Source organism: Elgaria multicarinata, chromosome 8 (assembly GCF_023053635.1).
Source record: "Elgaria multicarinata webbii isolate HBS135686 ecotype San Diego chromosome 8, rElgMul1.1.pri, whole genome shotgun sequence".
In the NCBI taxonomy this organism is placed as follows: Eukaryota; Metazoa; Chordata; class Lepidosauria; order Squamata; family Anguidae; genus Elgaria; species Elgaria multicarinata.
Genome location: NC_086178.1, coordinates 21,247,394 through 21,274,241, shown reverse-complemented (window position 1 = coordinate 21,274,241; position 26,848 = coordinate 21,247,394). Strand labels below are relative to the sequence as shown.

General features: G+C 43.7%; 1 protein-coding gene across 1 annotated transcript in view; it reads right to left on the bottom strand.

Annotated features, from left to right (window-relative positions):
• Positions 1 to 26,848, bottom strand: part of PLD1 (phospholipase D1) — a 149,419-nt gene that overhangs the window by 78,872 nt on the left and 43,699 nt on the right. The window contains exons 2-6 of the mRNA XM_063131984.1: positions 13,458 to 13,640; positions 9,352 to 9,479; positions 7,447 to 7,592; positions 5,933 to 6,041; positions 4,113 to 4,178 (exon numbers count right to left, since the gene is read on the bottom strand). Of these exons, the coding sequence (XP_062988054.1) occupies positions 4,113 to 4,178; positions 5,933 to 6,041; positions 7,447 to 7,592; positions 9,352 to 9,479; positions 13,458 to 13,611 (603 nt within the window). The 5' untranslated portion in view covers positions 13,612 to 13,640. The remainder of the gene's footprint in view (positions 1 to 4,112; positions 4,179 to 5,932; positions 6,042 to 7,446; positions 7,593 to 9,351; positions 9,480 to 13,457; positions 13,641 to 26,848) is intronic.

Below are 26,848 nucleotides of genomic sequence, written 5' to 3'. Positions count from 1 at the left end.
ATTTATTGAACAATCAACTATATATATAAAAATGCTGCCATTTCATAACACCCAAAATCAGTCGCCTGAGGCGGCCGCCTCATCCTGCCTAATGGCAGGGCCAGCACTGATATAAAGGCCACTAATGTTCTGGCCCTGAAATGAACTTTCCCCTGTGCTTTAATTCATCTCTGCTACCAGAAGTTTCTCTGTTGAGTTGTGAGAGAGTAAAATTCCACAAACAGTGCGTCAATCTCTAAGAAGGTTGCCAGACGGAGACAGGAGCATGTGTGGCGCAGAGCATTCAAGAGCTGTATTTTACACACAGCATTATGTACTTTAATCTTCTCTGATGATTCAAAGTCTATGGATGCCAAGTTGGCATAATATCTCCCTTATGAACAGAAGGTAATTATATTATTACACATGGATGTTAATCCAAGCCTACACAGACTGCACACACATTACGTCTTTAAGAACGTGGGACGAACCCTGCGAGATTAGAGGAAGAGTTCATTGAATCGAACAATTGCCAGCCAGTTGCTTCCAAGAAGACCACCAGCAGAGCATGAAAAATCAGGCCCCCTCCCCTTCTTGCCCCCCAGCAACAAGCGTTCAGAGATATACTGCCTCTGAATAGGGGCTTCCACTTAGCTATTAATGGCAGATAGCCATTGCAACTCCACGAAGCTCCATAACCCCCTCTTGAAGCCATCTGAATTAGTAGCCATCACCACTTCTGGTGGCGGAGAATTACATATGTACGTTACTTATGAGTAATGCAGAGTCACTGAAAGACAGATGTCATGGCTGGGCCATAGGTAAGTAATCCCCTCAAATTCAGAACCAGCATTTATGAATTCAATGATTATACACTTAAGGCTGTCTGGAGCATGCTGGGAGTGGAAGGCCTTTTCTCTGTCTAAACATGCCTAAGATTGTATCTTGAGAGTGCCATCCTATGGTCCCTGGGAGTATTTCCCAGGGGTCATAGGATATAGAGGATTTCGTCCTCCAAAGCTGGAGAGAGAGATCTATCCTCAGAGGGGGAAAATTCACCATGGATCCCTTGCACCAGCCCCTGTGGAAACCTCTGTGGTGGCTTCTTCTATGAGGTCAGAACTCCAACTTCCAATGGGGGTGGGGGGAGAAGAAAAGAGTCATGCGGCAGGGCCTTGCTATTTAGTGTTTTACTCTGTACAGCACCATGTACATTGATGGTGCTATATAAATAAATAAATAAATAATAATAATAATAATAATAATAATAATGTTGTAGGGTTCAGTGGGGATAGGGAGGGAGCGGCTGCAGTTCCTCAAGCGTCCCCCAGGATCCTCTCAGCCCTGCTGTCAATATAAGGCAAAAGTTATGCCCGCCCTGCAGAGAGAGGGAGGGGAGGGGAGGGGAGGGGAGGGGAGGGGAGGGGAAGGGAAGGGAAGGGAAGGGAAGGGAAGGGAAGGGAAGGGAAACCAGCTCCCTCTTCACTTCTGCCCAGCAGGCCTTAGGATAGATCAGAGAATCCAATATCAGAGCGCTCTGTCAATGAGAATGGGATTGCCTTTTTAGTTATAATAAATAAAGTGACTACTACTTTTTAATTAGAACAGTGTGGGAAGATGATGAGACCTTATAAAAGGAGCAGTAAGAGTGGGGTTGAGGAAGACCAACTTGCCTTAGGCAGTGGAGAAAATGGGAGAAAATCTGGACCAATCATAGGCATTTGCTTTTCTCAAGCATCTATCATTCACATTACAAGATATGCCCTGTGATGCCTTCCAATATCATACAGGATATTGTATATAGCACCATGCAAGCTAAAGCCTTGTAAAGACATCATGCTTAACCATGGTTAGTGCTAGCCATAGACTGTTAACCCTGGCTAGGTTTACAGAGTTACAGAGAACTCATGGTTTAATTTAGTGCTGTGCTGAAAATTTCTCCCATGAGAATTTTGACTGTTCTCATTCAATTTGATAGAAAAGAAACTGCTTTTGAACAGAAATTCAAAGAGGAAGAAATTTTGGAGAAATTCTCATGGGTTTGGTTGAGACTTCTTGTGCTTCTTGCACAAGGAGTGTGTGTGAGTGTCCTGTCTTTCATTGTACAATCATTTCTCTGACAGTCTGTAGCCTCCTTGGCTTCCTGCACTTCCTGCTCAGGGAAAACATCCTAAATTTATTCCTCCCCTTGGGCCTTTTCAGATCAGGAAGTGCAGGCAGACTGGCAGACTGTAGAGCAATGGTGAGATGTGTATTAGAAAGAAAAATATAGACAGTACCCTCAGCCACCTCACAGCAATTAGGTAAGGTCAAAAACACCACCAAAACACATTCAAAATAAATTAAAAAATGCCCCAAGAATGAGGTAGAAAAATGGAAGCCCATTTCACAAGGGAAAGAAAACTTTCAGGAAATTCGTGAGATTCTTTTCTTTTCTTAGCTCCTAGAACTTAAAGGACACTTTTCAGAATTTTCACCACATTTTCTTCACTGTTATCTTTTGTGGTGATTGCATTGCCTCCCCTCAATGCTCTGGAGTGATGCTAAGTATATGAGGGCATTGTGGAGGATGCAAAATGGGGTCCAGGCCGACAGCACAGTTGATGCAGTGCAAAAAGCCCAGAAACCCTTCGAGGGGAAAAGAAAGAAGCCTTGTGAATGGTGATGCCTACCAGTGAGAAATTGTTGGAGAATTTCTCCTCCTCCTGGAGAAATTCGGTGAAATTGCTCCTCCAATTTCTCTACCCACAAATAGGGTGGAGAATTTTGAGAGGCCACTGGCTCACAGCTCTAGTTTAATTTGCCCAACTAAGCCCAGCTCACAGACAGCAAGCATTTGGAAACAAAAGCTAGACCTGCTAATCGTCTTGGAAGAAGAGAGCCTGAAGAGGTAAGGCAACTGCCATAACTATGGCTTGTTCAGTATAGAAAAAACAAACCACAAAGTTTAGGTTTGCACGGGATCTAAGAGTTGCCCCCAACCCCAGTATCCTCTGCAACATTGCAAGGGATCCTGGGGTACAACTCTGCCACTGCACTTGGATGACTGGTAGGACTGCAACCTTTAGCTGCTAAAAATTTTCTTTTTCCTATAGCTTTTAAAACTTGATTTTGTTCTGACTATACTGTTAGTTTTACCCTACCCAGTGCCTGTTTACCCTACCCTGTGCCTGTTTGCATTCTCTTCCCCTCCTTATTGTTTTATTATGATTTTATTAGAATGTAAGCCTATGCGGCAGGGTCTTGCTATTTACTGTTTTACTCTGTACAGCACCATGTACATTGATGGTGCTATATAAATAAATAATAATAATAATAATAATTAATAAGTTGGTTTAATCAACAAAGAACTAAAACGTTAATCATCTCACCATTACACCGGTGTAACACCGGTGTAACTGGTGTCTGTGTTATCACCCAGCAGTGTTCTGTGAATGATAATTTCCTCTGACAGCACAGGGTGACCATATGAAAAGGAGGACAGGGCTCCTATATCTTTAACAGTTGTATTGAAAAGGGAATTTCAGCAGGTGTCATTTCTATATATGGGGAACCTGGTGAAATTTCCTCTTCATCACAACAATGAAAGCTGCAGGTGCCCTGCCCTCTTTTAAATCTGGTCACTCTAGCATAGCTCCTGCACCTTTAACTGGTGTGATGAAGAGGGAATTTCACCAGGTTCTCCATATATACAATTGACAACTGCTGAAATTCCCTTTTCTATGCAACTGTTAAAGATACAGGAGCCCTGTCCTCCTTTTCATATGGCCACCCTACACAGTACTTATAAAATCTGCACCTGGCAGGAGCCATTTTAGAAGAAAGAGTTCCCCTTCTCTTTCACACAGAAGGGAATGTATCTTTAAGGTATCAAATGAAACCAAAGAAACTACGCTTTCCCCCCTTGAAACCCGTTGTTTTATTAATATGCCCATTTATGCACAGATTTAAACCAATAATTGATTAATAAACCAATTAAAGTATTAAAAGCCATACAATTAACCAACTAAGATTTATTTAACCAGGTTGCAGCCCAGGCTGCTTGTGCAGGTGCTGTGAACCGTGGAAGAAAATCAACCAGCATAGCAGACAAAAGTAAAAGGAATCGTCTGAGGCCTATGTTCATCACTTACCGTTCCGTGGTAGTTCCTGTACAAAGGCATTTTCAAGAGGTTAGTTATGTAATCCTCCAGTTGTTTCTACAATGTAAACACAAAAAGTTTATATAAGGTGCCAACATAAGTGCATCTCATTACTTACTTGGATTATTATTCTATTATTTAGAGTTGTACTTTTATATTGTATTTTAAATAATAATAATAATAATAATAATAATAATAATAATAAGTATTTCTTACCCGCCTCTCCACTTGGATTGAGGCGGGGAACAACAGTAAATATAAAATACATAAAAACTGATTAAAAACATAGTATTTAAAACATCCTAAAAACATTCTAAAATTCCACTGGATAGGCCTGCCGGAATAGATCAGTCTTTATTGCTTTTTTAAATGTTAAAAGACTGTCAAGTTGACGAATCTCCTCCAGCATGGTTTTATACTGTTTGTTTTATACTTTGAATGGTTTTAATTTTTGTGAACCGCCCAGGGAGCTTTGGCTGTTGGGCGATATAAAAATGCAATCAATCAATCAATCAATCTTTAGAATCAGAAAGCCAAGAGGATTACAAAAACAAACCAACAAAAACACACACCAAAATAAAATGGCAACGAAGACCAGGCCTCCCCAAGCTGGTGCCTTCTGGATGTTTAGGACTACAACTACAATAATCTCTGACCATTTGCAATGCTATTTGTGGATGATGGAAATTGCAAACCGAAACAGCAAGGGTTGGTAGCAAGTTGGGGAAGGCTGCTCTGTTTGAACTGGCAAAGCAGGAATGGAAGAAGGAAATCAAATGTCATAATAGCAGATATTGAGCAAATGGACTGATAAGGAAAGAAGAAGAGACACAGACACATGGCTTGCATGTGTGACTGAGTGCTGCACGTGAAACATGTTTTGTAAGGCTTCTGATACAATCCCTTTTTAACTGAGCTAGTTCACACATTCGGCTGTAAGTCATCAAGGGCTGAGTAATCAGGGGGGTATAGGAGCGATGGGGGGGCACGCATGTATGAATGAGGCAGTGTCGGCTGGTGGCTCTGATGTCAGTGGGGCTGTGAATACTTTCTTGGTTTTAATCAGACCTCTAAGGGAGCTGTCCAAGGTGCTGAACTTATTTGGGTGATCAGCACCTTGGATAGCTCCTTTAGAGTTCTGACTGAAACCCAGAGAGGATTCACAGGCCCACTGGCATTGGAGCCACAGGAGTTCATGATCTTCAAGGTGACTGCAGAAATTTGCTCTAAGGGCCAATGGGGCCTTTTCTTTCAAATTAAGTGAAGGAGCACAGCTGAGGGTTAAAGCTCCTCTGGACCAGGATTCCAATCTAGATCAGGCCCCCTGTGCAAGCCATTTACTTTTTAAAAGCGTTAATAGAATTGCTACTACAAGAATGGTGTCTCATCTAGTGTGGTGCTCTGTCGTGTTACGGGCTGGCCTGTGCCTTTCCTCTGCACCACAAACAGGATGTGAAATCCTCTAAGCAAACACATAGCACTAAGGCGGGGCAGGCATTTGCAGCGGAGAATAAATAGGAGAGCGGAAGTGTGCTTGAGTGGTCAGCCATGTGCTTTGCATGCAGAAGGTCCCAGGTTCAACCAGTTAAAAAAGATCAAGTAGCAAATGATGTGAAACACTCTTCTCTCTCTGAGACCCTGGGAAGCAGTGGCCAGTTAAAGTAGACACTAGGAAGGACTGAAGCAGGAGTAAAGAGGCTGTGTGCCAGTGAATGAAATTTGTGCATATTAAGCCAAGATTTGATCATTTGAACACAACCAATGTCTTGCAACCGAAGTCAATATCAATAGCTACAAGGCAGGATGCTTACTCTTCTACTGGACAGGTGTTCTTCTCTGACCATGTTCTCAGAAGTGCGTGGCAGACTCGGCATTTGCCTTGCTTCTCCCCTTTTGATGGTCTGTCTTCGGACCGTGTGTCTGAAAAACACAACATTCAGGTGGTGAGGATTTGTTTCACACAGTGGAACATGGAAGAGAGTGGGGAGGTGTCTCTTCCAATACAAAATGCTTCAGCGTTAAAATACTTTTAGCAGTGATCAAAAGAAGCCCCGTATGTACATGTTAACATAAACGTCATGATTGTAGCCTAAGCTTTATGGTTCCATGGTATCACGCTGTCTCAGAGGAGAACTCCAATGTATCCTTAACAGATTTTATCCCCACAACAGTCCTGTAAATTTAGTCTTAAGCAGACCAGCCAGTAGATATTAACAAGGATTATAATTTCCTGGGGTGCATAAATTCTACCCTCCCTATTATTTATTATTATGTATTTATTTATTACATATTTATACTGCCCAACAGCCTAAGCTCTCTGGGCAGTTTACAACTAGAACCATAAAATCCAGATTAAAACTTTAATATCACATAAAACCAGAATAAATTACAGTCCAGGGAAGGCTTGTTTAAAGATATGTTTTTAGGAGGCATTTAAAAGTTATTACATTTTCCGCCTCCCTATCCTCTTTGAATGACTTTCCTCCCTGGAGCCATCTCTTCCAGGCCTCAAAGTTGATGGATACCACCTTGAAACCACTAAGACTAGCACTTAGCCCTCCAGCACTAAGTGAGTATTAACATATTGTCTTGGGCCTTCTGGTATGGAAGTTCATAATGGCTTATAAACCACCAACCATTTTTAATGTGTGGGCCTCTCGTATAGGTTTCCAGAGACAAGTCAACCTTAATTAGCTTCTTCTTGGCTTTCTGAGATTTCGAGAAGCATCCCCACACACTTTTCAGACATTATCTTCACAGCCTTAAAGGTTTTTCAAAACCTTTTCAAAACCTTAGCTGTTTTTCAAAAACCAAAAGTAAGTGTAGTGTAGTGGTTGGAATAGGGGTGTTGAACCTCCACCTCACCAGGAGCCCTACATGGCCACTGACTTTCCCTGTCCCCACCCTCTTTTCCCTGATCACCAATCATTTGGGCCTCACTGGGGAGAGCATTCTACATCTGGGAGGCCACTACTGAGAAGGCCCGAGGGCCTCAGATATTGATCGAAGGGTACAGGTAGGTTCATAACGGGACAGGTATGGCAGTCCTAAGCTGTGTATGGCTTTATAGGTCAAGGCCAGCACTTTGAATTGGGCTCAGAAACGTAGAAGCAGCTAACACAATCAGGCCAGATCTGGTGTTATATGCTCAGACTTTCTGGTCCCTGCTATCAATCTGGCTGCCTCATTTTGCACAAGCTGCCACATCAGAACCATCTTCAAGGGCAGCCCCTCATACAGCACATTGCAGTAATCTAACATGGATGGAAGTGCTTTCCGCTTATCATTCCTTCCCCTATTGTTTGGAAAGGCTTCATGCACTTACCTTCTTGTCGGGATGGGAATCCGTATAAAAGCTTTGTATCTTAGCAGTTCTCTATGGAACTCTTGAAAGTGCTTGAATTTCCTTTTCACTTGCCATGTAAATTCCCCATGTGTCAATTCAACGGTGTAAACATGCGGACAAGGTACCTTCAGAAAGGGAAAGGGAGGAAAAGACATGAAAAACTCAAAGAAGCTGTGATTGAGGACAAAGGCTTTCCCAGCAATTTTCTTTCTTTGTTTAATAACTGTAATAACCCCACTGCCTTCTCAAACAAATCAATTAGTGGTCTTCCTGTAGGGCAGTTAATGAACAAACTAAAATAAATTATTACAGCTTCCTAATATAGGTAACATTTCAGCATACTCAATGATGGCAAGGTTTTAGCCTGACTAAGTAGCACAGAAAACGAGCATATTGTGTGGGAAATAAATGAAATTCATGCCCCAAATTAAGGGATGGATGAAGACAGTTTTATTACCAGTACGTACCAATTTAAGTAAAAAATGGAAGCCACCTGCTCTCTAAAAGAAATATAGTCTATAAAGCATCGACCTTGAAGCCGGGAGATGCAGGTGCCCATTTTATCTTTACTATTTGAGGAGCTGCCTGTGGTATTTACAAGATATCATTTTAGCAGGGCTAGCACCGACCTTTTCCTGAGACCTTTCAGAGCTTCTGCCTATCCTAGTAGATCATGGTGGGCAATTTTGGGCAGCCTGGGGGCTGCCTAGATGGTCTGAAAGCCCTGCAGTGGCTACGAGGTGGCACTGCATTGATTATAGGATGCACCTCACAGCCACTGAGAGGCTTTTCCTGAATCTACCATTTAAAAACATTGGGGACTTATCCTGACTTTTCCCCCTGGAGCGAGGTGAGTATGGCGCATGAGTCATCCATCCTTGCTCCAGAGTCATGGCAGAGGCATTCCTAGGTGAATGCTAACCCCTGATTGGGTTATGCTAACCGCCCAGAGAGCTTCGGCTGTGGGGCGGTATATAAATGTAATAAAAAATAAAATAAAATTGGTCACTGTCTGCCCTGGTGGAGGGCAGGGGGTGTGCCTGGAGTGCCAATGGCTGCCTGAAACCCTGCACCCTCCCTCTGCGTTGGGATTAGTCTGCTGCAGAGAAAGTGTGAAATTTTACTTAAGAAGGCAGCAGCTCCCTGGGGGCCATTATAGCTCCCCAGATCCCCCCCCCGGCAGTCCATGGGGTGCCCCCGCAAAAGAAAAGAAGAATGAAAATAGTCAGTTTGCGGCTGAAATTCAGTGGCAACCGCTCCAAAGTGCTACAGAGTGCTATTATGGTTACATTCGGCTCGTTTACAAGCTACATTTGGCCATTTGGGTGCTCTGTGGCTGCTATGGACACCTATAAAAATGTTTTTCTTATGGGGGCAGCAGAGCCCACATTGCCCACCCCTGGAGTAGACCATTCTGTGTCAGGTCTAACACATTAACACAGAGGTGGGGAACTCTTATTCTCCTATTTACCCTAGCCAGCATAGCCAAGAGTAAGGAAAGATGGGAATTACAGTCCATCAACATCTGGAAAGATATTCTCCATCCCTGCTCAAGGTAAAAGAGTGAAAATCCCTGTTTTAAAGTATTCAGGTCCAATAATGAGGATTGCGATGTCTAGTCGACTTGTTTATTCGCTTCTAAAGATGGGGCACCAAGGGTCTCTTGTAGTCTTGCCAAACCCACTTTCTATGGATCAGGTTAAAAGGCTGTTAAACCTAGTATTTTATTCTTTTTTTTTTTAATGTTATGTTTTGTAAAACCTGTCATTTGCCCAATCACCCTCCGCAATACGAAACACCCTAAACCTACCAAAGAACTAAGGGTGTATCATGAAATATGATTAGATACATGAAAGCGTGCTGCCCTAGCGAACAAGATCTGACCTTTGTAGAAGAGGTAAAGCGCTCCACTTCCAAAACGTGCACTCGGATCGGACACCCGGTTAAGTAGAGCTGTATATGAGCCTCTTTAAATCCTCTAGTGTTATAAATGGCGGAGAATGGAATGCCCACTGCAAATGATGACATGGCAAGTTTAGTACCAAGTTCTTTAAATGGTTTTTAAAGCGCAACTCGGAACGTATTAGGCAAAAGGTTAATATGAAAGCTGTTAGATGAGATATCAAGACATCACAACGTGTAATGGTTTTTCTGAACGAAGCACTCCCATTCAACTAAATGAAACCTTCCAATTATTTGAATTTGCTGCCTCTTCTTTAGATAGGAGTCCCTTTGTCAGTTCTTAAAAACAATGAGGTTCATCAGACGAGTGTTTTATTGCATGCACGCTACTGCCCACATACGGATATGTGTGTGTCCTTTTAGACGACAACATCTGCCTCCCGTGTGCCTCCGGCTCCTTCTAGATGGTTTTCCATCACAAAATGGACCCCTTTTAATCTGACTTTTTAAATGTGCTGCGATCTCCTGGTGTGTGCAGGAAAAGCAGTGTGATTAAAAACAACCTCTGAATGGGCCATGTGGTCTTTGTTTACTTCCTCTTTCCCCTCCGGGAAGAATGAGGAAGTACAGAGAAGCGATGGTAAGGAAACGTGATTTTCTTCTGTGTGATGACACTGAGTAAACAGCTAAAGGCTAATTGTCAGTGCAAGGAAGGGGGAAATAGACAGAACAAATTTAATATGCTCCCTCTGTCACTTTTCACAGTCAAAAGGTTTGATTCGCCTCCCCCATTCCCCAAACTGCAACCACTTAATTGGATACCCTTTACCGGGGTTGAATCTGGGACCTTGTGTGCAAAACATTTACTCATTGGCTGAGTTTTGAGTTTTGTTCCCTTCCCCCACTGAAAGGAAAAAGGAATACGCGTACCAGAGGTATAGATGTTTAGGCCTCAGTAATCCCTATGATTGAGGTGGCTTCCAAAATGGAGCATGTTTCTTGCTTACCACTGAAAGCTATATTACTTGCGTTACTTGTGACTAACTTGTTCCATTGGTTTCAATGAGGCTTAATCATACCAATTTCAGCTGGACAGGTGGGGTGGGGGCAATATATTTCTGATCACAATCCCCCCTGTTCCGTGGGGCAGACATAGAACAACGCTGATGACCTCAGAGAATTGGGCAATGCGATGCCAGAGGTTCAAAGATTAGCACAGCAGGAAGAGAGGGTCTAGCACAGTGCCTTCCTTGTTATATTACTGTTCTACGAAGTGCTTGTCCTTCAGTAGTTATTGTATGCTGGGAGTGCAGCAGTTCTTTACCATAAATAAGGAACGGTTTCAATCCAAAGAGGTACAGAAAAAACTGAGAGCAAACAGATAAAGTTAATTCTGAATCCATTCTTTAATTTGCACATCCATTGTATTACAGTTCCCTGGCAAAAGTTTAGCAGCACAATTGAGCCATGTGTTAATGAAGACTTAGAGGTTCATCAGATGAGCGTTTTATCATATGCTTGCTACTGCCCACTTACGAATGTGTGTGCATCCTTTAGACGATGACGTCTGCCTCCCGTGCTCCTCCTGCTCCTTCTGCTTGTTTTTCCGTCACAAAATAGACCCCTTTAATCTGACTTTTTAAAACAACAACAACAACAACAACAACAGAATGTGCTGCGATCTCCTGCTGTGTGCAGGAAAAGCGTGGTGCGATTAAAACAGCCCCTGAATGGACTGCGTGGTCTTTGTTTACTTCTTCTTTGTCCTCTGGGCAGAAGAGGAAGTAATGAGGGACAAACAGGGGGACGGAGAAGCGACGGTAAGGGAACGCGATTTCCTCCCATGTGATGATGCTCTTAGTCCGTTAAAGAAGATACACTTCACAATATTTATGCTACACAGTGATCCAGATGCATTTAAAATGAAATGCTGCATGGCAAACAACTGGAGTACAGGCTGCTTGTTGATGTAGTTTGGTTTACTTACTGTCCTAAATAAACCAAACCAGCTGATCCCCCTTTTAAATTTTGAGGAACTTTTGTGAGTCTCTTGGAAACCAGTGGAAATTCGATTGCCAGAGATAAAGCAAAACAAATGATATTTCATCCATGTTTGAGCTATTTGTCTGTGGTTAATTCATTTAGGCAGCTCTATGCTTGTGAATTGATGAAAGGAGAAAAATAATTATGTAAGCAGCAATACAGAGGAGACAGCCTGGCAGAGAAATAAGCTTTCATTGTGTACAAAGGAGAACCAAGATCTCCCCATTCAACGCCTTTTTGTAAACTGAAGAATTATTATTTAGTTACAAGTGCATGCTAAGTTCTGTACACTTTATAAAAGCAAAGAGCCAGGGATGAGTACATGGCCAAAGATTTTGCGCAATGGCACAGGCTGGGATCCAAAAGGATGCACATGGTGACTGGTGCAGGGGGACCTTCAAAGCAGCATTCCATGAGGCATAAAGGGCAGCAGCCAGGCAAAAAAAAAAAAAATTGGCTATCCTGCTCCCTTCGCATGCAGCGGTACAGTTAGGTAATTTTAGACTCTGGTAGAACTGGTGTCAAGGGCATGGTTGGGTGTCTGCTGAGGGACCACACCCCAGCAGGGACCCACTGAGAAGAGTCCTCCAGAAGTGATCCTCCTCTTCAGCCTTGCAACCTGCTTGTTCACTCACCTCTCGTCCTAGCCCAGACAGTGGTGAGGAGGGCTAGTAGATGCCACTGCCTACTTGGCTGACTGACTCTCTGCCTGTCAAGCAAGCAAGGGGTAGCAACGATGAGAAAGAGGAGGAGGACCAACAGCGGCTGGTGATAATGGCTGTGAGAAGGTAGATTCTCGGAGGGGGCGCATAGAGAGTGTCTTTCCCCAAGAGCCCTTAAAAACCTGAAGCTGGCACTGGATTCTGAATTTTAAAGTCTTCTGGCAGGAGGCTCTTTGGATGGAAATGTGCATTACTTCATGAACTTCAGCATGTGGGGAACCACTTGGGGGCCTTCTTGCTCGTCTTGCTGGGTGGGTGTCTGCCCCACAGTCCAGCCGTGACAGCAACACTGTTTGCATACACACATACAGGCCTCTCTGGACCTCAGCCAGAATTTGGTACTGGATGCAAAATTCAGCATCTTGAGAACCTCAATTTCCATCTCTCTCTCCCTCTCTCTTAAAGCCAAGGTACCAGATGCCTGTGGTTTGATAGAATGGATCAATGTCTGATAGAATCGCAGATGTCAGGTCACACAATGTCTAGTGCTATTGGGACAAGAGTTTAGTGCTTTGCCCAGCTTTCTACTCTTCCCCATGGTGAGCACAACCCAAACTGGTTTGACTCTGAGCTTTGCAACAGACACAAGCTGGATAAAACCTTTAAAGGAAAGTACCCTTTCAAATAACATGGATTGTTTTAGCTTTTGACCCTGTTCAGACGACAGGTTAAGCCATGGTGGTCAAGCATTTTGAGCTAAACATTATGGTTCAGCACGTTGTGTGACTTGGGGCATAGCTAGATGGGGCAATATCCCGGGGATCGCCCTGTGCATCCATATGACGCACAGAGCATCCCAGGAGCAGGGAGGGATGATGATCCCTCCCTTTCCCCGGGATATTGCCCTACCCTTCCATTGTACTTTTTCCGCAGTCTCAGGATGATCCCAAGACTACGGAATGTGTGGCCGGGCGTCGCAGTTTGTCCCGGCTCCTTATGAGTAACCGCAAGGAGCTGGGACCCAGGCACGGGGCACAGAGCTCCTCACTACACTGGAATCTTTGTATACAAATATTGCAAATAAATAAATGTTTAGAAGATGTGCGAACTTTAATGCAATTCTTTTAGATCCCTAGGAAATGCTAGCCATAGTGAATGTACAAAAAGCTACACAGGGTGCTGAAAATGCGTCTTGTGACAACTCAAAGTCTGTTTCAGCTTATTCCTCTGAAATTTTCTAAAAATCTCCCAGATACCACCCACATTTTGACTTTTTCTCTCTAGTGTCATAAGGACTAGTAACTGGTTTTTTGAAATAAACTTTGAGATTCCAAGGAAGCCAAATTCTGTAGCTGAGCTCTTATAAGTCTGCTACTGACTCACCAGGCGCTTTTGGGTCATGCAGCGTGTCAGCGTCTACTTCCTCCCCTTCAAAGTGGAGCTCCCTCGTGTCCAGGCTTTCAATTATGTTGCTCATGTCGGCTGCTATTTTCCTCAATGTCGAGGTATTCACCTTCTTTTCATTGCTCAGAGACATCTTGGAGGTTCACACTCATGCACAGGGGGCTGTTGAAGAGAAAAAAAAATGAGGGTGCTGGGTGACTGCTATTATAACTGTAGTCTGCCTGAACTCCAAAGAGCCATTAACATGCACACTTGGCCACGGAATCCATCCACACTGTGGAGAAGCGGTGGTTTAATGGAGCTAGAGCTCACAGGAATGAAGTCCCACGACTTTTTGGTTAGGAGGGATGCTGATATCATCTGCCACCTCAACGCCCTTTAGGCTTCCCTATTCCCATTAAGCTTAACTGCAATCCTCACAGTTGCTGGGGGGAAATGGATTTTCTCAGCCATAACATATTGTTGTAAGCGATTCCTATTGTAAAAGGAAGCATTTTGGGGTAGCTTGGTCTTGAATGGGCAATTACAAAGATGAAAACTGCTAGAACTGGTTTGCTGATATGGATCAATACAGCAGCCTGCATTTTGGGGATCTCCCTGCGGGGTGGGTGGGGTATGGGGACTGTTATGATGAACACCTGCACTTCAAAATTCACCTCTACACCACTTTGGAGGTGTGCCTCCACACCGACCTCCCACCTACCTCTGACTTACTTATGAGGGGCCCTATGCAAGGTCTCCTTGTACTATAGGTCTGTATTGTGGACATCAGTGCAATCTTCCATATGCATATATCTCCCATTTTTTTCCAATCTACATGCTTTCTGGGAATGATGGGATCTGTAGTCCAACAGATCTGGAGGGTATCAGATGGGGGAATGCAGTTCAAACTGGATGTCATTTTTTATTATTATTTTGAGACAGGAAGGCAGGAAAGTGGGAGTCCCCCTGGAAAATGCTACCTATAGTAACTGATTAATTTTTAAATATAAATCTCCTCTCCTCCCCATTATCTCTCCCCTCTCCTCCTCCTGCCAAGTTGGTTGAAGCTATCTAAAATGTAAATGCCTCTGGTTTGTATAAATGTTTAATAAACAAAGCACTCTGTCATTTTTGGAAGGTACATTTGCTGTATCGTTCGGGATGCATCCCTTTAAAATATTCAGAAGTGGCAGGCCAAGTGTGAACTAGCACTAGGAAACTCAATCTTTATGTGTTGGGAAAGGCCGGGCAAGCCTTTCAGAAGTGGAGGCACTATCACAACAGTGTGGTGTAGCAGCTAGAGTGTCAGACTGGGAGTTGGGAGATCCGGGTTCTAGTCCCCACTCGGCCATGGAAACCCACTGGGTGACTTTGGGCCAGTCACAGACTCTCAGCTTGTGGTTGTGAGGATAAAGTGGAGAGGAGGAGGATTATGTATGCCACCTTGCATTCCTTGCAGGAAAAAAGGCAGGATATAAATGCAAAAATAAATAAATAAACAGTGCCTATAGCCATGCCGCCAAGGAAAGTCCAAAAATTCAGTGGTGTTGATCCATGTCAACAAACCAGTTCAGGCAGATTTATTTCCATCAGGAACATAAGAACATAAGTACCATGCTGGATCAGACCAAGGGTCCATCTAGTCCAGCACTCTGTTCGCACAGTGGCCAACCAGCAGTTGACCAGGGACCAACAAAGCAGGACATGGTGCAACAGCACCCTCCCACCCATGTTCCCCAGCAACTGGTGCACACAGGCTTACTGCCTCAGATACTGGAGGTAGCACATAACCATCAGGGCTAGTAGCAAAAGTCTTTCCCCCTCTTCATTTTCTTATTTTTAAAGCTAATGGACTTAAATATCCCAAAATACTTTGCATTACAACTTGAACAATATGTTGTAGATAAGAACATTCATGTCCTTGCATTTACTCTGAAGCTAAGCTCTGATGAAACAGGAAATTTTGAAGGAGGTGACCAATGACATCAGTGTCCCTGCTGATCAAAGAGTGCCAGTGCCCTGCTTCCACTACACCACTGCAATTCAAATGATGCATACATCCTGAGTGAATCTGTATGGGAAGTCACACATTTCCCCTTGGATGTGTTTCTTGGCTTTTGGGTCAGATTTGATTGACACTTTTAGTTGGGTCATTTCCCCTTAGGCCAGATTGGCTGGTGACCTGTTTTCCTTGTTCCACTCTGTTTGCTTGAGTCACCTGGGTGTCTTTCACTACACTTATGCCTCGTCCTAACCCCGGTCATCTGTCGCAGGGTGTTCTTTGATCCCTCCTTCTCTCTGCTCAGGACACAGACTATGCTGTGCAACAGAGAGGCGAGGGTTGAGCCCCAAAATCCTTGCGTATGACCTGTGCCCTATCCAGTCCACATGACTACAAAGAACAACAGCGTCTTGTGGCACATTTAAGAGTAACCAATGTACTCTGGCGCAAGCTTTCATAGACACTGTCCACATCATCATTCTTTAAGGTGCCACAAGACTCTTTGGGCTCATCTACACCAGGCAGGATATTCCACTATGAAAGTGGTGTGAAGTATATAAAAGGCAGGAGCCACACTACTGCTTTATAGAGTTATTGAAGTGCACTGACAAGTGTTGGGGCCCATTGACACAAACCACATACCGCTTTCATAGTGGAATATCCTGCTTGGTATAGATGACTCCTTTGTTTTTGCTGCAACAGACTAACATGGCTTACCCCTCTGGCAAAGGTTTGGAAACAAAATGGCGGCAGCAGCCAACAGATTCCTTTAACACGTACAACTTTATTACAGAGCAGAATACAGCACACGCAGTCTATCAGAGCTGCAGACGAGCACAGCAGCAATAACTGTATGAGAACACACAATTAGGATTTGTTCCTCACTTTATCCATCCCTCCTCACAAGGGTTACCAAGGGGTTTTATAAAGCTCCTGGTTCATATTTCAAATATTTAAAAGAACATTCCTTCTTTCTGGGAAATGATTTTTGAATAACAGATAATATGTTTTTTCAGTATTCCCAGACATTCATTTGAATTTGTGTGGTGTTAGAGCTTGTGAGGAGAACACATTGGGAGCCTCTCCCAGGTTACAGAAAGACTAATTATGGCACACTCATTTACACTAATTTGTCTTGTCGCAATGCTAATTTTATGCACATTCCAAGAAAAGAAACAGACAAATGTGCAGCTAATTATATTAACCAATCTTGCACTTCCTTCCTATGGTTGGAAAAAATTACATGCTACATGCAGCACATCATTAATTTGAGGAGCAAACATAAAATATTTGTTTAATCCGATGTAATAGTGAACTCATTCGCAGAATGTCTGTCCTTTTGTAGCGAAAGCAGCACTATCTATGCAAAAGAGGGAGGGATTGGCAGGCTTAGGGGAAACCACAAGATTTGCAGAAGCAAAAATAAAAATAAAAAATTAGGAGGGGACCCTAAGAGGGGCAGGGAGCCCAGAACATCCCATAGAGCAGCCTTCCTCAACCTGGGGTGCTCCAGATGTGTTGGACTACATTCTGGGAGATGCAGTCCAACACATCTGGAGCGCCCCAGGTTGAGGAAGGCTGCCATAGAGGATTGAACAGGCTCAATGAACAATGGAAAAGCAGGGGGACGGAATGCAATTGAGCATCCTGAAAGATGCCATGCCTGGAACATTTTGCCCTGGGACACTTTGTTACAAGTCCTGCCGGTGTACATATTCAAAAACTTTGTCAAACAGGGCAATACTATGAAAGACTCGCAGGGCACAAGGGAACAACGGAAGGACACATCCATCGTTGAACTGGCTGAACTCTATAACGCAATATCCTACTTTCAAACAAGAGCTCAAACAGAAGTCTCAGCAGTCATTCATATTAAATCACACGGTTTAATTGCTTCACCCATTTACACATTTTAGCCTTGGAGTTAAGCCCAAAGGTTTTATTAGGTCACCTCTTTTGTAGATAAAACTGAGAATCTCACAAAGGCTCATTTGCTAGCCTTTACAGTGGCACAAGACTTTGTTGTACGTGTTATAACAGATCATCTTGACTCTTCTTCTAGAATAGTTTTCATGAAGGTGGGTGACACCATACTGAAGTTCTACTCTTCTTCTGTAGATACAGAGGACATCACCCTCCCCCCCACAATTTTTATGGGGGACATAGAGCTTGGAGCAGGTCCTACCCTGTCAATACTTGCATGAATGGAGTTGTGATCTGTACATCATAGGGTGCAATCTTAAACATGCTTACTGGGGAGTAAATTCCTTTGAGTATATGTATAATTATTCTCTTCATGGGGGATGTTGTTACCTTCTCTCTCTGTGAGAATAGTTTACAAATCATGTTAGTGGATGATAACTTCAGGGATGTGATAGCCATGACCCAGGCCACAGCTAGACCTAAGGTTTATCCTGGGATCATCCAGGGTTCACCCCTGCCTGAGCACTGGATCCCCTGTGTGTCACCTAGATGAACAGGTTTGACCCCTGGATGATCCAGGGATAAACCTTAGGTCTAGCTATGGCCCCAGTCCAAGAGTGACAGGTCTTCTGCAGTCCCATTGGGCCCCTTGAGGGTGTTTTGCCCAAGTGTCCTCCAAAATTTGGAGCTAGCACTATAGTCAGGAGGCCCTGGAAGCCAACATTAAGAAGGAGGTTGAATGCCAGGGCCTTCAAGGTCACTTTCTCTGAAATGCTAAAATATATGTGTGGTGTCAGTTAGACAAGTGAAGCTGAGGTGTCTCAACGCGTGGATGAGTTGGTGGTGTAGGGAGGAGAGATTCAATTTCATAGGCACTGAGGAACTCTTTGACAAGACAAGCCTTTACAAAAGGAACAGACTCCATTTGAACCAAAATGGAACCAGACCATTGTTACTCAACATAAAAAGGATGATGAAAAAACTGATATTTTCAGGAAGAGTGTGTGAGGAACAGAAGCAAGAAGTGGTGATGAGATGAAATTCTCGACCTTATTGGCAAATAAAAAAACAAACAAATTATGGAATCTGGATGGCATCCGCCTGAGTGTTCTTAAAGAACTCAAATGTGAAAATGCTGATCTTCTAAGGCAATGATTCTAACCGAGGACTGGAAAATGGCTAAAGTAAGAGCAATTTTTAAAAAAGAGATCCAGCAAATCACAGACTTTTTAGTTTAATCTCTGTTCCAGGTAAACTGGTGAAAAGAACCATTCGTGTCAGGGGCAGCTTCAGGTGTGGGTGTATCCTGGGAGATAATCCAGACTTGGAGACCAGAAATTTGCCTATCCCTGGTGCAGAACCAGTCACCCATCTTTAGATCTTTGTCTCAAAGTGTGGAGTGTGGGGGCCCCTGCAGGCATCACTCCATGCTCTCCCTAACGCAAGGGTTGTAGAACCTTAGACCAGGGGGTACATCCTGCCCACCAGAGGTCTCAAACTGCCCCCAGGCTTTCCCAGGTCGCCACGCCCCTTTCCTTTAATCACGGAACATCTAATGATCTCCTGGCTTTTGTGCAAGTATTTCCCCCCATTTTCTAAAAGGTCAAAACGCCTTTCTTAAAGGGTTAATTACTGGCAGTAAGAGCTATAAGCTAAAATATGCTGGCGTCTTTGGCCCCACCCACCACTGGAATGTGGCCCTCGAGAACTTCTCCGAAATGTCCTCTTACACACCGTTAGTCTTGTGTGGGGGAAATGGCCCAAGATGGCTTGTGTTTCCATTTGAGAGTTGTCACCTTTTTCCTGGCAGTGCTCCTGTGCTTCTAGAAGCTGGGTGATAAACATCCAGCATGTGCAGCTTTTTCCATCACAGCATTTCCATGCCTTCCGAGCTCCCTGTGGAAATCCTCCTCTTCACGCAGGCCCCAAAAACAAATGCGGCCTGCGGCCTCCAAATAGATACGTCCTCAGCTGCTTCTCTTATACATTTGACAGGAGAGGGTAGGGTGACCATATGGAAAGGAGGACAGGGCTCCTGTATCTTTAACAATGTATTGAAAAAGGAATTTCAGAAGGTGAAATTTGTATGCAGGCAGCACCTGGTGGAATTCTCTCTTTGTCACAGCAGTTAAAGCTGCAGGAGCCCTGTTCTCCTTTGTGTCTGGCCACAAGGGCAGGGCTCCTGCAGCTTTAACTGCTGTGATGAGGGAGTTTCACCAGGTGCTGCATACATACAAATGACATCTGCTGAATTTTCCTTTCCTACACAACTGTTAAAGATACAGGAGTCCTGTCCTCCTTTCTATATGGCCACCCTAGGAGAGGGGGGGAAACACGATTTAATGTCACCCTCACCACTGCATCTCCCTGAAGCATTTATAAAATGCAAATTCTGATTCTGACAAAGAATGTTTCTGACATGAGATCCAGCCTTAGCATGGACTTACGTAACTATGCTGCATTTTCCAGGGAGATAATAAGATGCAAAGCCGGCTGAAATATGCCTTGCTGAAGCAACCTACATTTTAATGTCAGGATGATCTCGGCAAACTGACAATCGTCCATTCATCTGTCTAAGCGCTTTGAATGAAAGCACATTTTCCTCCTGGCAAAGGGAAACAAGATTCATTTCTGCTATTGTCCATCCATGCAAATGTATTCTGCATTATTATCATCCCTTTATGCGGTATTCACACAAATGCACGGTCACGTAGGATAGCACCAGAGGGAAAGGGCTATCCAATGCCATCTCTCTTTTAAAAATTAGACTGCAATTCCATTAACCCCCAGCCAAGATGGACATGCTGGCTGGAGGGTGGTCAAAGTTGTACTTTAACACATCTAGGGAGCAAGCCATTGGAGAAAGCTGCACTCTCCAGACCTAGCAGATTGGTTAAACATCAGGAAAAACGTCTTTGCAGTCAGAGCAGTCAGGCAATGGAACCAACTGCCTACAGAAGTGGTGGTCTCTCCATCGCTGGAGGCATTCAAGCAAAGACTTCACAGCCATCTGCCATGGTGTCAAGATCAGGACCAGTCTCCCTGGTGTGTATCTCGAATCAGATTCGAAGCTGGCCAAGACAGGAAGTGGGGGAGGAAATTCTTCAAGACTCCCCAGGAGTCAAGGAGGAATCTTCCCAAGTGCATAATGGACAGGAGGCCCAGGCTCAGAGATCATCATCCCCATCTCTGGGAACTCAGTTTTTGTTGGAGTGGGAGGGAACCTTGGAGAAGACCCTCCCTGTTCAAGAGGTTTAGTAAAAGCCTGTCAGGCACTGCAGGAAACTGTCCATTTAGTTGCTTTGTTAGGCAAATTAAGCTTAGAGGATAGTTCCTAGCATTCACACTCCCTTCAGGTGTGAATCATAGAATCATAGAATAGTAGAATTGGAAGGGGCCTATAAGGCCAGTGAAGAGATGTCTGTTTACTAAATAAAACTTTGTGGATTGCATGGCAGATCTCTTTATTGTTTCACATCTCGACAGGAGGACTTGGGATCACAACACAGGGATGCTTTAAACAGGATTCCTGCATTGAGCAAGGAATTGGACCCTCCATCTCTCCACCAGCCTTCAGCGAAGCCAGTATGGCACAGTATGGCCTTCTCCAATCTAGTACCTTCACTTTCCTTTTCAACTTCCTTTTTAACCCTTCCCCCACATTTTTGAGAAGTTCGGTCTTTTGAAATATGACAATGTTGGACTTTCTGGGTAACTCCTGACTTACACTTTTGTTGAACCTGATAGCACCATAATCACTCTTCCCAACCAGTGTGATGACACTTGCCTATTGCACCAGAGCCTGGGCACAGAATTAATTCAAGGGTCACCTTCCCACTAGCCAGCTCCATGACTAGCCATTCTAAGGCACAGTCTTTTACCGTGTACAGAAACTTCTGTCTGTTTGGTGCAACCTGGACATGTACTTTGCCCTGTCAATGTGAAGGGAATCAATGTTGCAATCCGGAGCGCTCTTGATTAATTACTCTATTCTATTCCCCCTCCCACCTGGTTTTCCTTCTCCCATGCCAAACTGTCAATCAGGATTTCAGTGTCACTGAGTGCGCTCAGTTCTCATTGGCCTGGTTTTTTTTTGGGGGGGGGGAGGGGTTCTAAAGATTATTTTTATACTTTGCAAACTTTGGGGTACTCTTGAGCCTGGTGATACCTACCTCTTGTGTATGGAGGGTGCTGTTTTGGCTAAATAAGGATTGGCAATCAGAGAATTAAGACTGTTCGTATTTATATGACATTCCTTTTATTAGCTAGCCCAAGCCATCAGACATACTGGGGATGAAATTGTAGTACATCAAACAAAACAAAGCAGAAATTAGCTGTAATCTTGCAATCATGTAATTTTATCACGCAGTTGTTTCTTAATGTCGTTTCTGGATTTTCTAGCCATACGTCTAAGCATTTAGCCAGAGTTTAGAATTTACAGAAATTCTAAAATTGAGATAAAAATGAGCATACAAAATTTAAAATTCTAAAACACAGAACATACACACATAAAGCATTAAAAACTGTTAAAAAACTAAATATGTGGGTGATTAATATTGTATGGATAAGATGAGAGAATTCACCACATATGCTGCTTGAGATCCTTTGCGAGGGTATGAAAAACAAATGTGAAACAAATTCTGTGGAGACACAATAAAATTGCTCGATGACTGACTTTGCTATGGGAAACATCAAAATGTTTGCATGGGAAACATCCCAAACAGTTAGGCAATAACTTTATAAGCACCATCCAAAATACCACAGAAGATTGTGCAAGCTTTCAAGTTCCCCAGAATTATCTAGTGACTAGTCTATCAGGTTAGATGAAGAAGCAACAAAGTGGTCAGGTAACTTTGGGTACAATCCAGCCAAAGTATAGTGACTGCAGAGAAAGCTTTAAGCATGTGTGTAAAGGTTCCCAAATCAATGAGCTATAAGGTACTAAAATTAATACTGATTGTTCCCTTCCTCCACTATTTTTTAATTATGCATTTATTTATTATTACACCATAGGTGGTATAATACATAATAAAAGCAAAAAGACCAGTCCCCACCACAAGGCAATTTACAAAGACAGAACTTTTGGGGTCGGGGTGGAAATGTTACTCCATTTGTAATATAAACTAGCTGGGTGAATTCATATTCTGAACTGGGTAATTATGAGCTGGGGTGACATTTCTTCTTCTTTCTAATAGACCAACACAGCCCCTCTGAAATGTCTTAACATCCTAAAGAGAGGCATTGTTCTCCGTTATCTTGCTGGTTAATCTCCTGGGAACAGCTATCCACGACAATGAGTTAATAACTTACTGATTAATGTGCTACGCAAGTTCAATAAGCCGGTCTCGGCCGTACCAGGCACAAGGTGGAACAATGGAGATATGAAGATGGTTCAAATTTCTTCCTTTCCCTCCCACTGTGCACCCATCCTTGATATAACCTTAAGAGTAGTTATTGACTGGTTCTTGTTGGATAAGATTAATTAGATGTTGTGATGAAGAATTGAAATCACATTTGGTCATGATTTCATTAACTTTAAGACTGCTGATGTACAAACGGCCTGTTGGGGGGGTTAGATTTTGCCCAAAGATAAATGCCCAGTCAGGCTGATGTTAGAACTGTAACCTTTTCACACAAAAAAGTTGGAAGTAGAGAGACTGAAATAGGAACTACAAATGGGACCAGTAACAAAATATCACAACGAGGAGTGCTCCTATTCAGGGTTCCAGCCAGCCAGCTTGCCTCTTCCAAGATACTCTGTCCCATGCCATTCCATTCCCTTTTCCTCCTGGTTTTCTGGCTCCCCTCCCAACCATCAGCCAGCATTCTGTTCCCCTGAGCATGCTCAGTTCTCACTGAGGACTAATTGGGGAAAGGGTCAGTGGTAGAGTACAGGCTTTGCGTGCAGAGGATCCCAGTTTCAGTTCTGCCATCTCCATTTAGAGCTGAGAAAACCCCTGTCTGAAACCCTGCAGAGCTGGATGGACCAATGGCCTGACTCTGGCCATAGCTAGACCTAACGTTTATCCCTGGATCGTCCAGGGGTCAAACCTGTTCATCTAGGTGACACACAGGGGATCCAGTACTCAGACAGGGGCGAACCCTGGATGATCCCAGGATAAACCTTAGGTCTAGCTGTGGCCTCTGTTTAATGCAACTTTCTATGTTCCTATGCGTTATCCTTAAGGGCTTCCCCCCACCCCATCAATATTTTTTGTACTTCTGCAAAACTTGGGGTTCTTGGAGCCTGCTGATGCTCTTTCTTAACATAGAATTCTTAATAGTTTCTGCTCATGTCATAAATAAGTGAAGATGACATGAATAGAATTCAAAACAGTTCATAGAATCATAGAAGAGTTGGAAGGGGCCTATAAGGCCATCGAGTCCAACCCCCTGCTCAATGCAGGAATCCACCTTAAAGCATCCCTGGCAGATGATTGTCCAGCTGCATCTTGAAGGCCACTACTTCCCTAGCTAATTGGTTCCACTGTCGTACTGCTCTAACAGTCAGGAAGTTTTTCCTGATGTCCAGCCGGAATCTGGCTTCCATTATTCCGTGTCCTGCACTTGGGATGTTCAAGAAGAGATCCTGGTCCTCCTCTGCGTGACAATCTTTCAAGTATTTGAAGAGTGCTATCATGTCTCCCCTCAGTCTTCTCTTCTCCAGGCTAAACAGGCCCAGTTCCTTCCGTCTCTCCTCATAGGGCTTTGTTTCCAGACTCCTTAAGCTAGCTCAGACAGAGAAACATAGGAATCTGCCTGATATTGAGTCAAACCAATGGGCCATCTAGCCCAGTACTGTTGACACTGATGAGCAGCAATGGCTCTCCTGGTTTTCAGGCAGGAATTTTTCTACCCTACCTGGAGTTGCCGGGGATTGAATTTGGGATCTTCTGTATGCAAAGTTTGTGCTCTACCACTGAGCCACGGCCCCTTTTCCTCAGGGAAGACAACTCATATATGGCCTAAAATCAAGTATCCTGTTCTGGGAGCGTAAAAGAATTTTGTAGTGCAGATATGTTGACCAAAGAAATGAAATAAATATATTATTCCCAAGTAGAGCTGCCACAGGGTGGCCGCCACAAGGAATTTTGGCCCTTTCCCCCCTCACTGGATTTCTCCAAGCACCCAGGTTTGGCTTGCGTTTGTGAGCTGAACGGGGTGGGCGTGGCATGTTCCTGAAATCTGGGAACATTTTTCCTGTAAAAACAGTCATTTATACAAACCGCAGCCACAGTTTGTGTAAATTACACAATTTCCGGCTGTAATTTGTGTAACGTGCAAATTGTAGTAATAAATATGCCTAACCTGCACAAATTGCAGATGGAAGTTGTTCAACTTTCAGCTGCAATTTTGCAGGTTAGGCGTGTTTTCGGCCACAATTTGTGCAGATTATGCAAATTACAGCCCAAACTGCATAACTTATGGAAATTGTAGCTGCAACTTGTGTAAAATAATTTTTAACAGGAAACCCCCCCTCCACCCCTCCAGATCTATGAGCTGGCTGGACTCAACACAGATTGATTTGAGCAAGAGGCCAGGGGGCCGAACTGCTAAAATCTTGCCAGAGTTGACCCACCCCTCCACAGATTGATTTCTCTGACATCCCTTTTCCCAAGTCATAGCAGAGAGTTTTTATAAAAACAACAGTTCGTTGCTAAAGAGTGCTAAGCTTAGGTCTCTTTCTAAACTGTAGACATCCCTGCTCCAAATCATATAAAAATTAGGAACAAAGCTGAGAGATTTCAGGATGAGAATGTCTCTTGACTTTTCTACTCATTTTGGGGCAGCTAATAAATGCTGAATGGGTAAGATATTTTACCCTTCCTTTTTAGGAAAGGTATGCTCCTAAAACAATTCTTAGAAAGATTTTTGAAATGTGGTTTGTTTGTTACAACAACTACTTTCTATTTTTGTATATGTTCTATGTTCTCCTACCATATCTTGTAATCATGTCAACACTGATATTTTGAAGTAAAAGATGGAAAGACGAGCCTGTCCCCAGAGTCCTGAAGAATAATTTGTGTGTGGCTATATCCCAGGATAGAATCTGCAAGTCCTTAGATTTATTTATTTATCACATTTATATCCAACCTTTTTTCCTCCAGGGGAAACCAAGGCAGCATACATAAGCCCCCGCCTCTCTATTTTGTCCTCATAACAACAACTCTGTGAGGTAGGTTGGGCAAAGTCACAGACTCTCAGCCCAAGTGAGCTGCAACGGCCAAGTGGGGACTAGAACCCAGATCTCCCGACTCCCAGTCCAACACTCTAACCACTATACCACACTGGCACTCAAGTGTGATTGCTACATACAGAAATCACATTCCAGAGAACCTCTGGGCAGAGGGAAATTCATCACAGTACCCAGAGCAGCCATTTACCCAGGGCCAGCATCAGCACCTGGCACTGTTGAGCACCTGCCAAACCCCAGCATTTTGGCAGGGCCCACCATGGAAACCCAGCCTCAAGCCCAAGGGCGGCCCTACCATTAGTCAGAGTGAAGCAGTCTCTTCAGGTGCCAGATGCTGGGAAGGGGCAGCAAGATGTTGGAGCTGTTTGCTGTAGCTTGCCTGGTGCTCCGTAAGCTCACCTGCTGCCTTCTCTCGGACAATGGAGGATGCTGTTCCATTGTCAGTGCTGAAGAAACAGTCCAGTTGACTTTTGGAATGGGAGAGGGCGCTGTCTTGTTTTTCACCTCAGGCAACAAAATGTCTTGGGCCGGCCATAGTGCCTCAAGTAGCTGCACTGCACAATCCAAAAGTTGCATCCCAGCACCCTTTGGGACATTGTAAGGGTTCCTACGACAGTCCCATGGGTCATGCGCTGCTGCACAGAATACCTCCCCACCCTATACTGTCACCCCAAGCACTTTCTTGTATTATTTATGCTGTAAGATCATCCCTGATTTGAGCTTCTGGGAGCGACAACTCAAGACCAAAGCGAACATTCTTGAGATAATGCACCATGCAGGAGCGAAGGAGAAAAGCAGGCAGAAAAGAAACAAAACTTTTAAACAATGAATAGAAAAAGATAGCAGAGAAGAGAAATGACAAGAACAGAAAGTTCCACCCTTAAAAGCGCCCCCGCACACAGAAATAAATAAAAAACATAAAGATTTGTGCGGGCACAGACTTTTGCCAATCTGATTTTTAAAGAAGCTTATGACTATAATAAAAAGTGTGCACCGTGTACTTTATGCTTATTGCCACACTTGGTGCATATTAATGTCCCTAGAAAAACATGTTTGAGGTTCCAACTATCCCAGGGAAAGGCATAAATTACAGAAGGAAAGAGCATGTGTTAGCTTCACGTCTATTTGCCAAACAATCACATCAGGAATTTGATAACCTTTTCAATTGTCAGAAAAACATTAAACCTCTTAAAGTAATTTCTAAACATGTCCCCCTCCCTATTCCACCCCAGAATTCATGGCACCATATCTGTAGCTAATATTCCATTG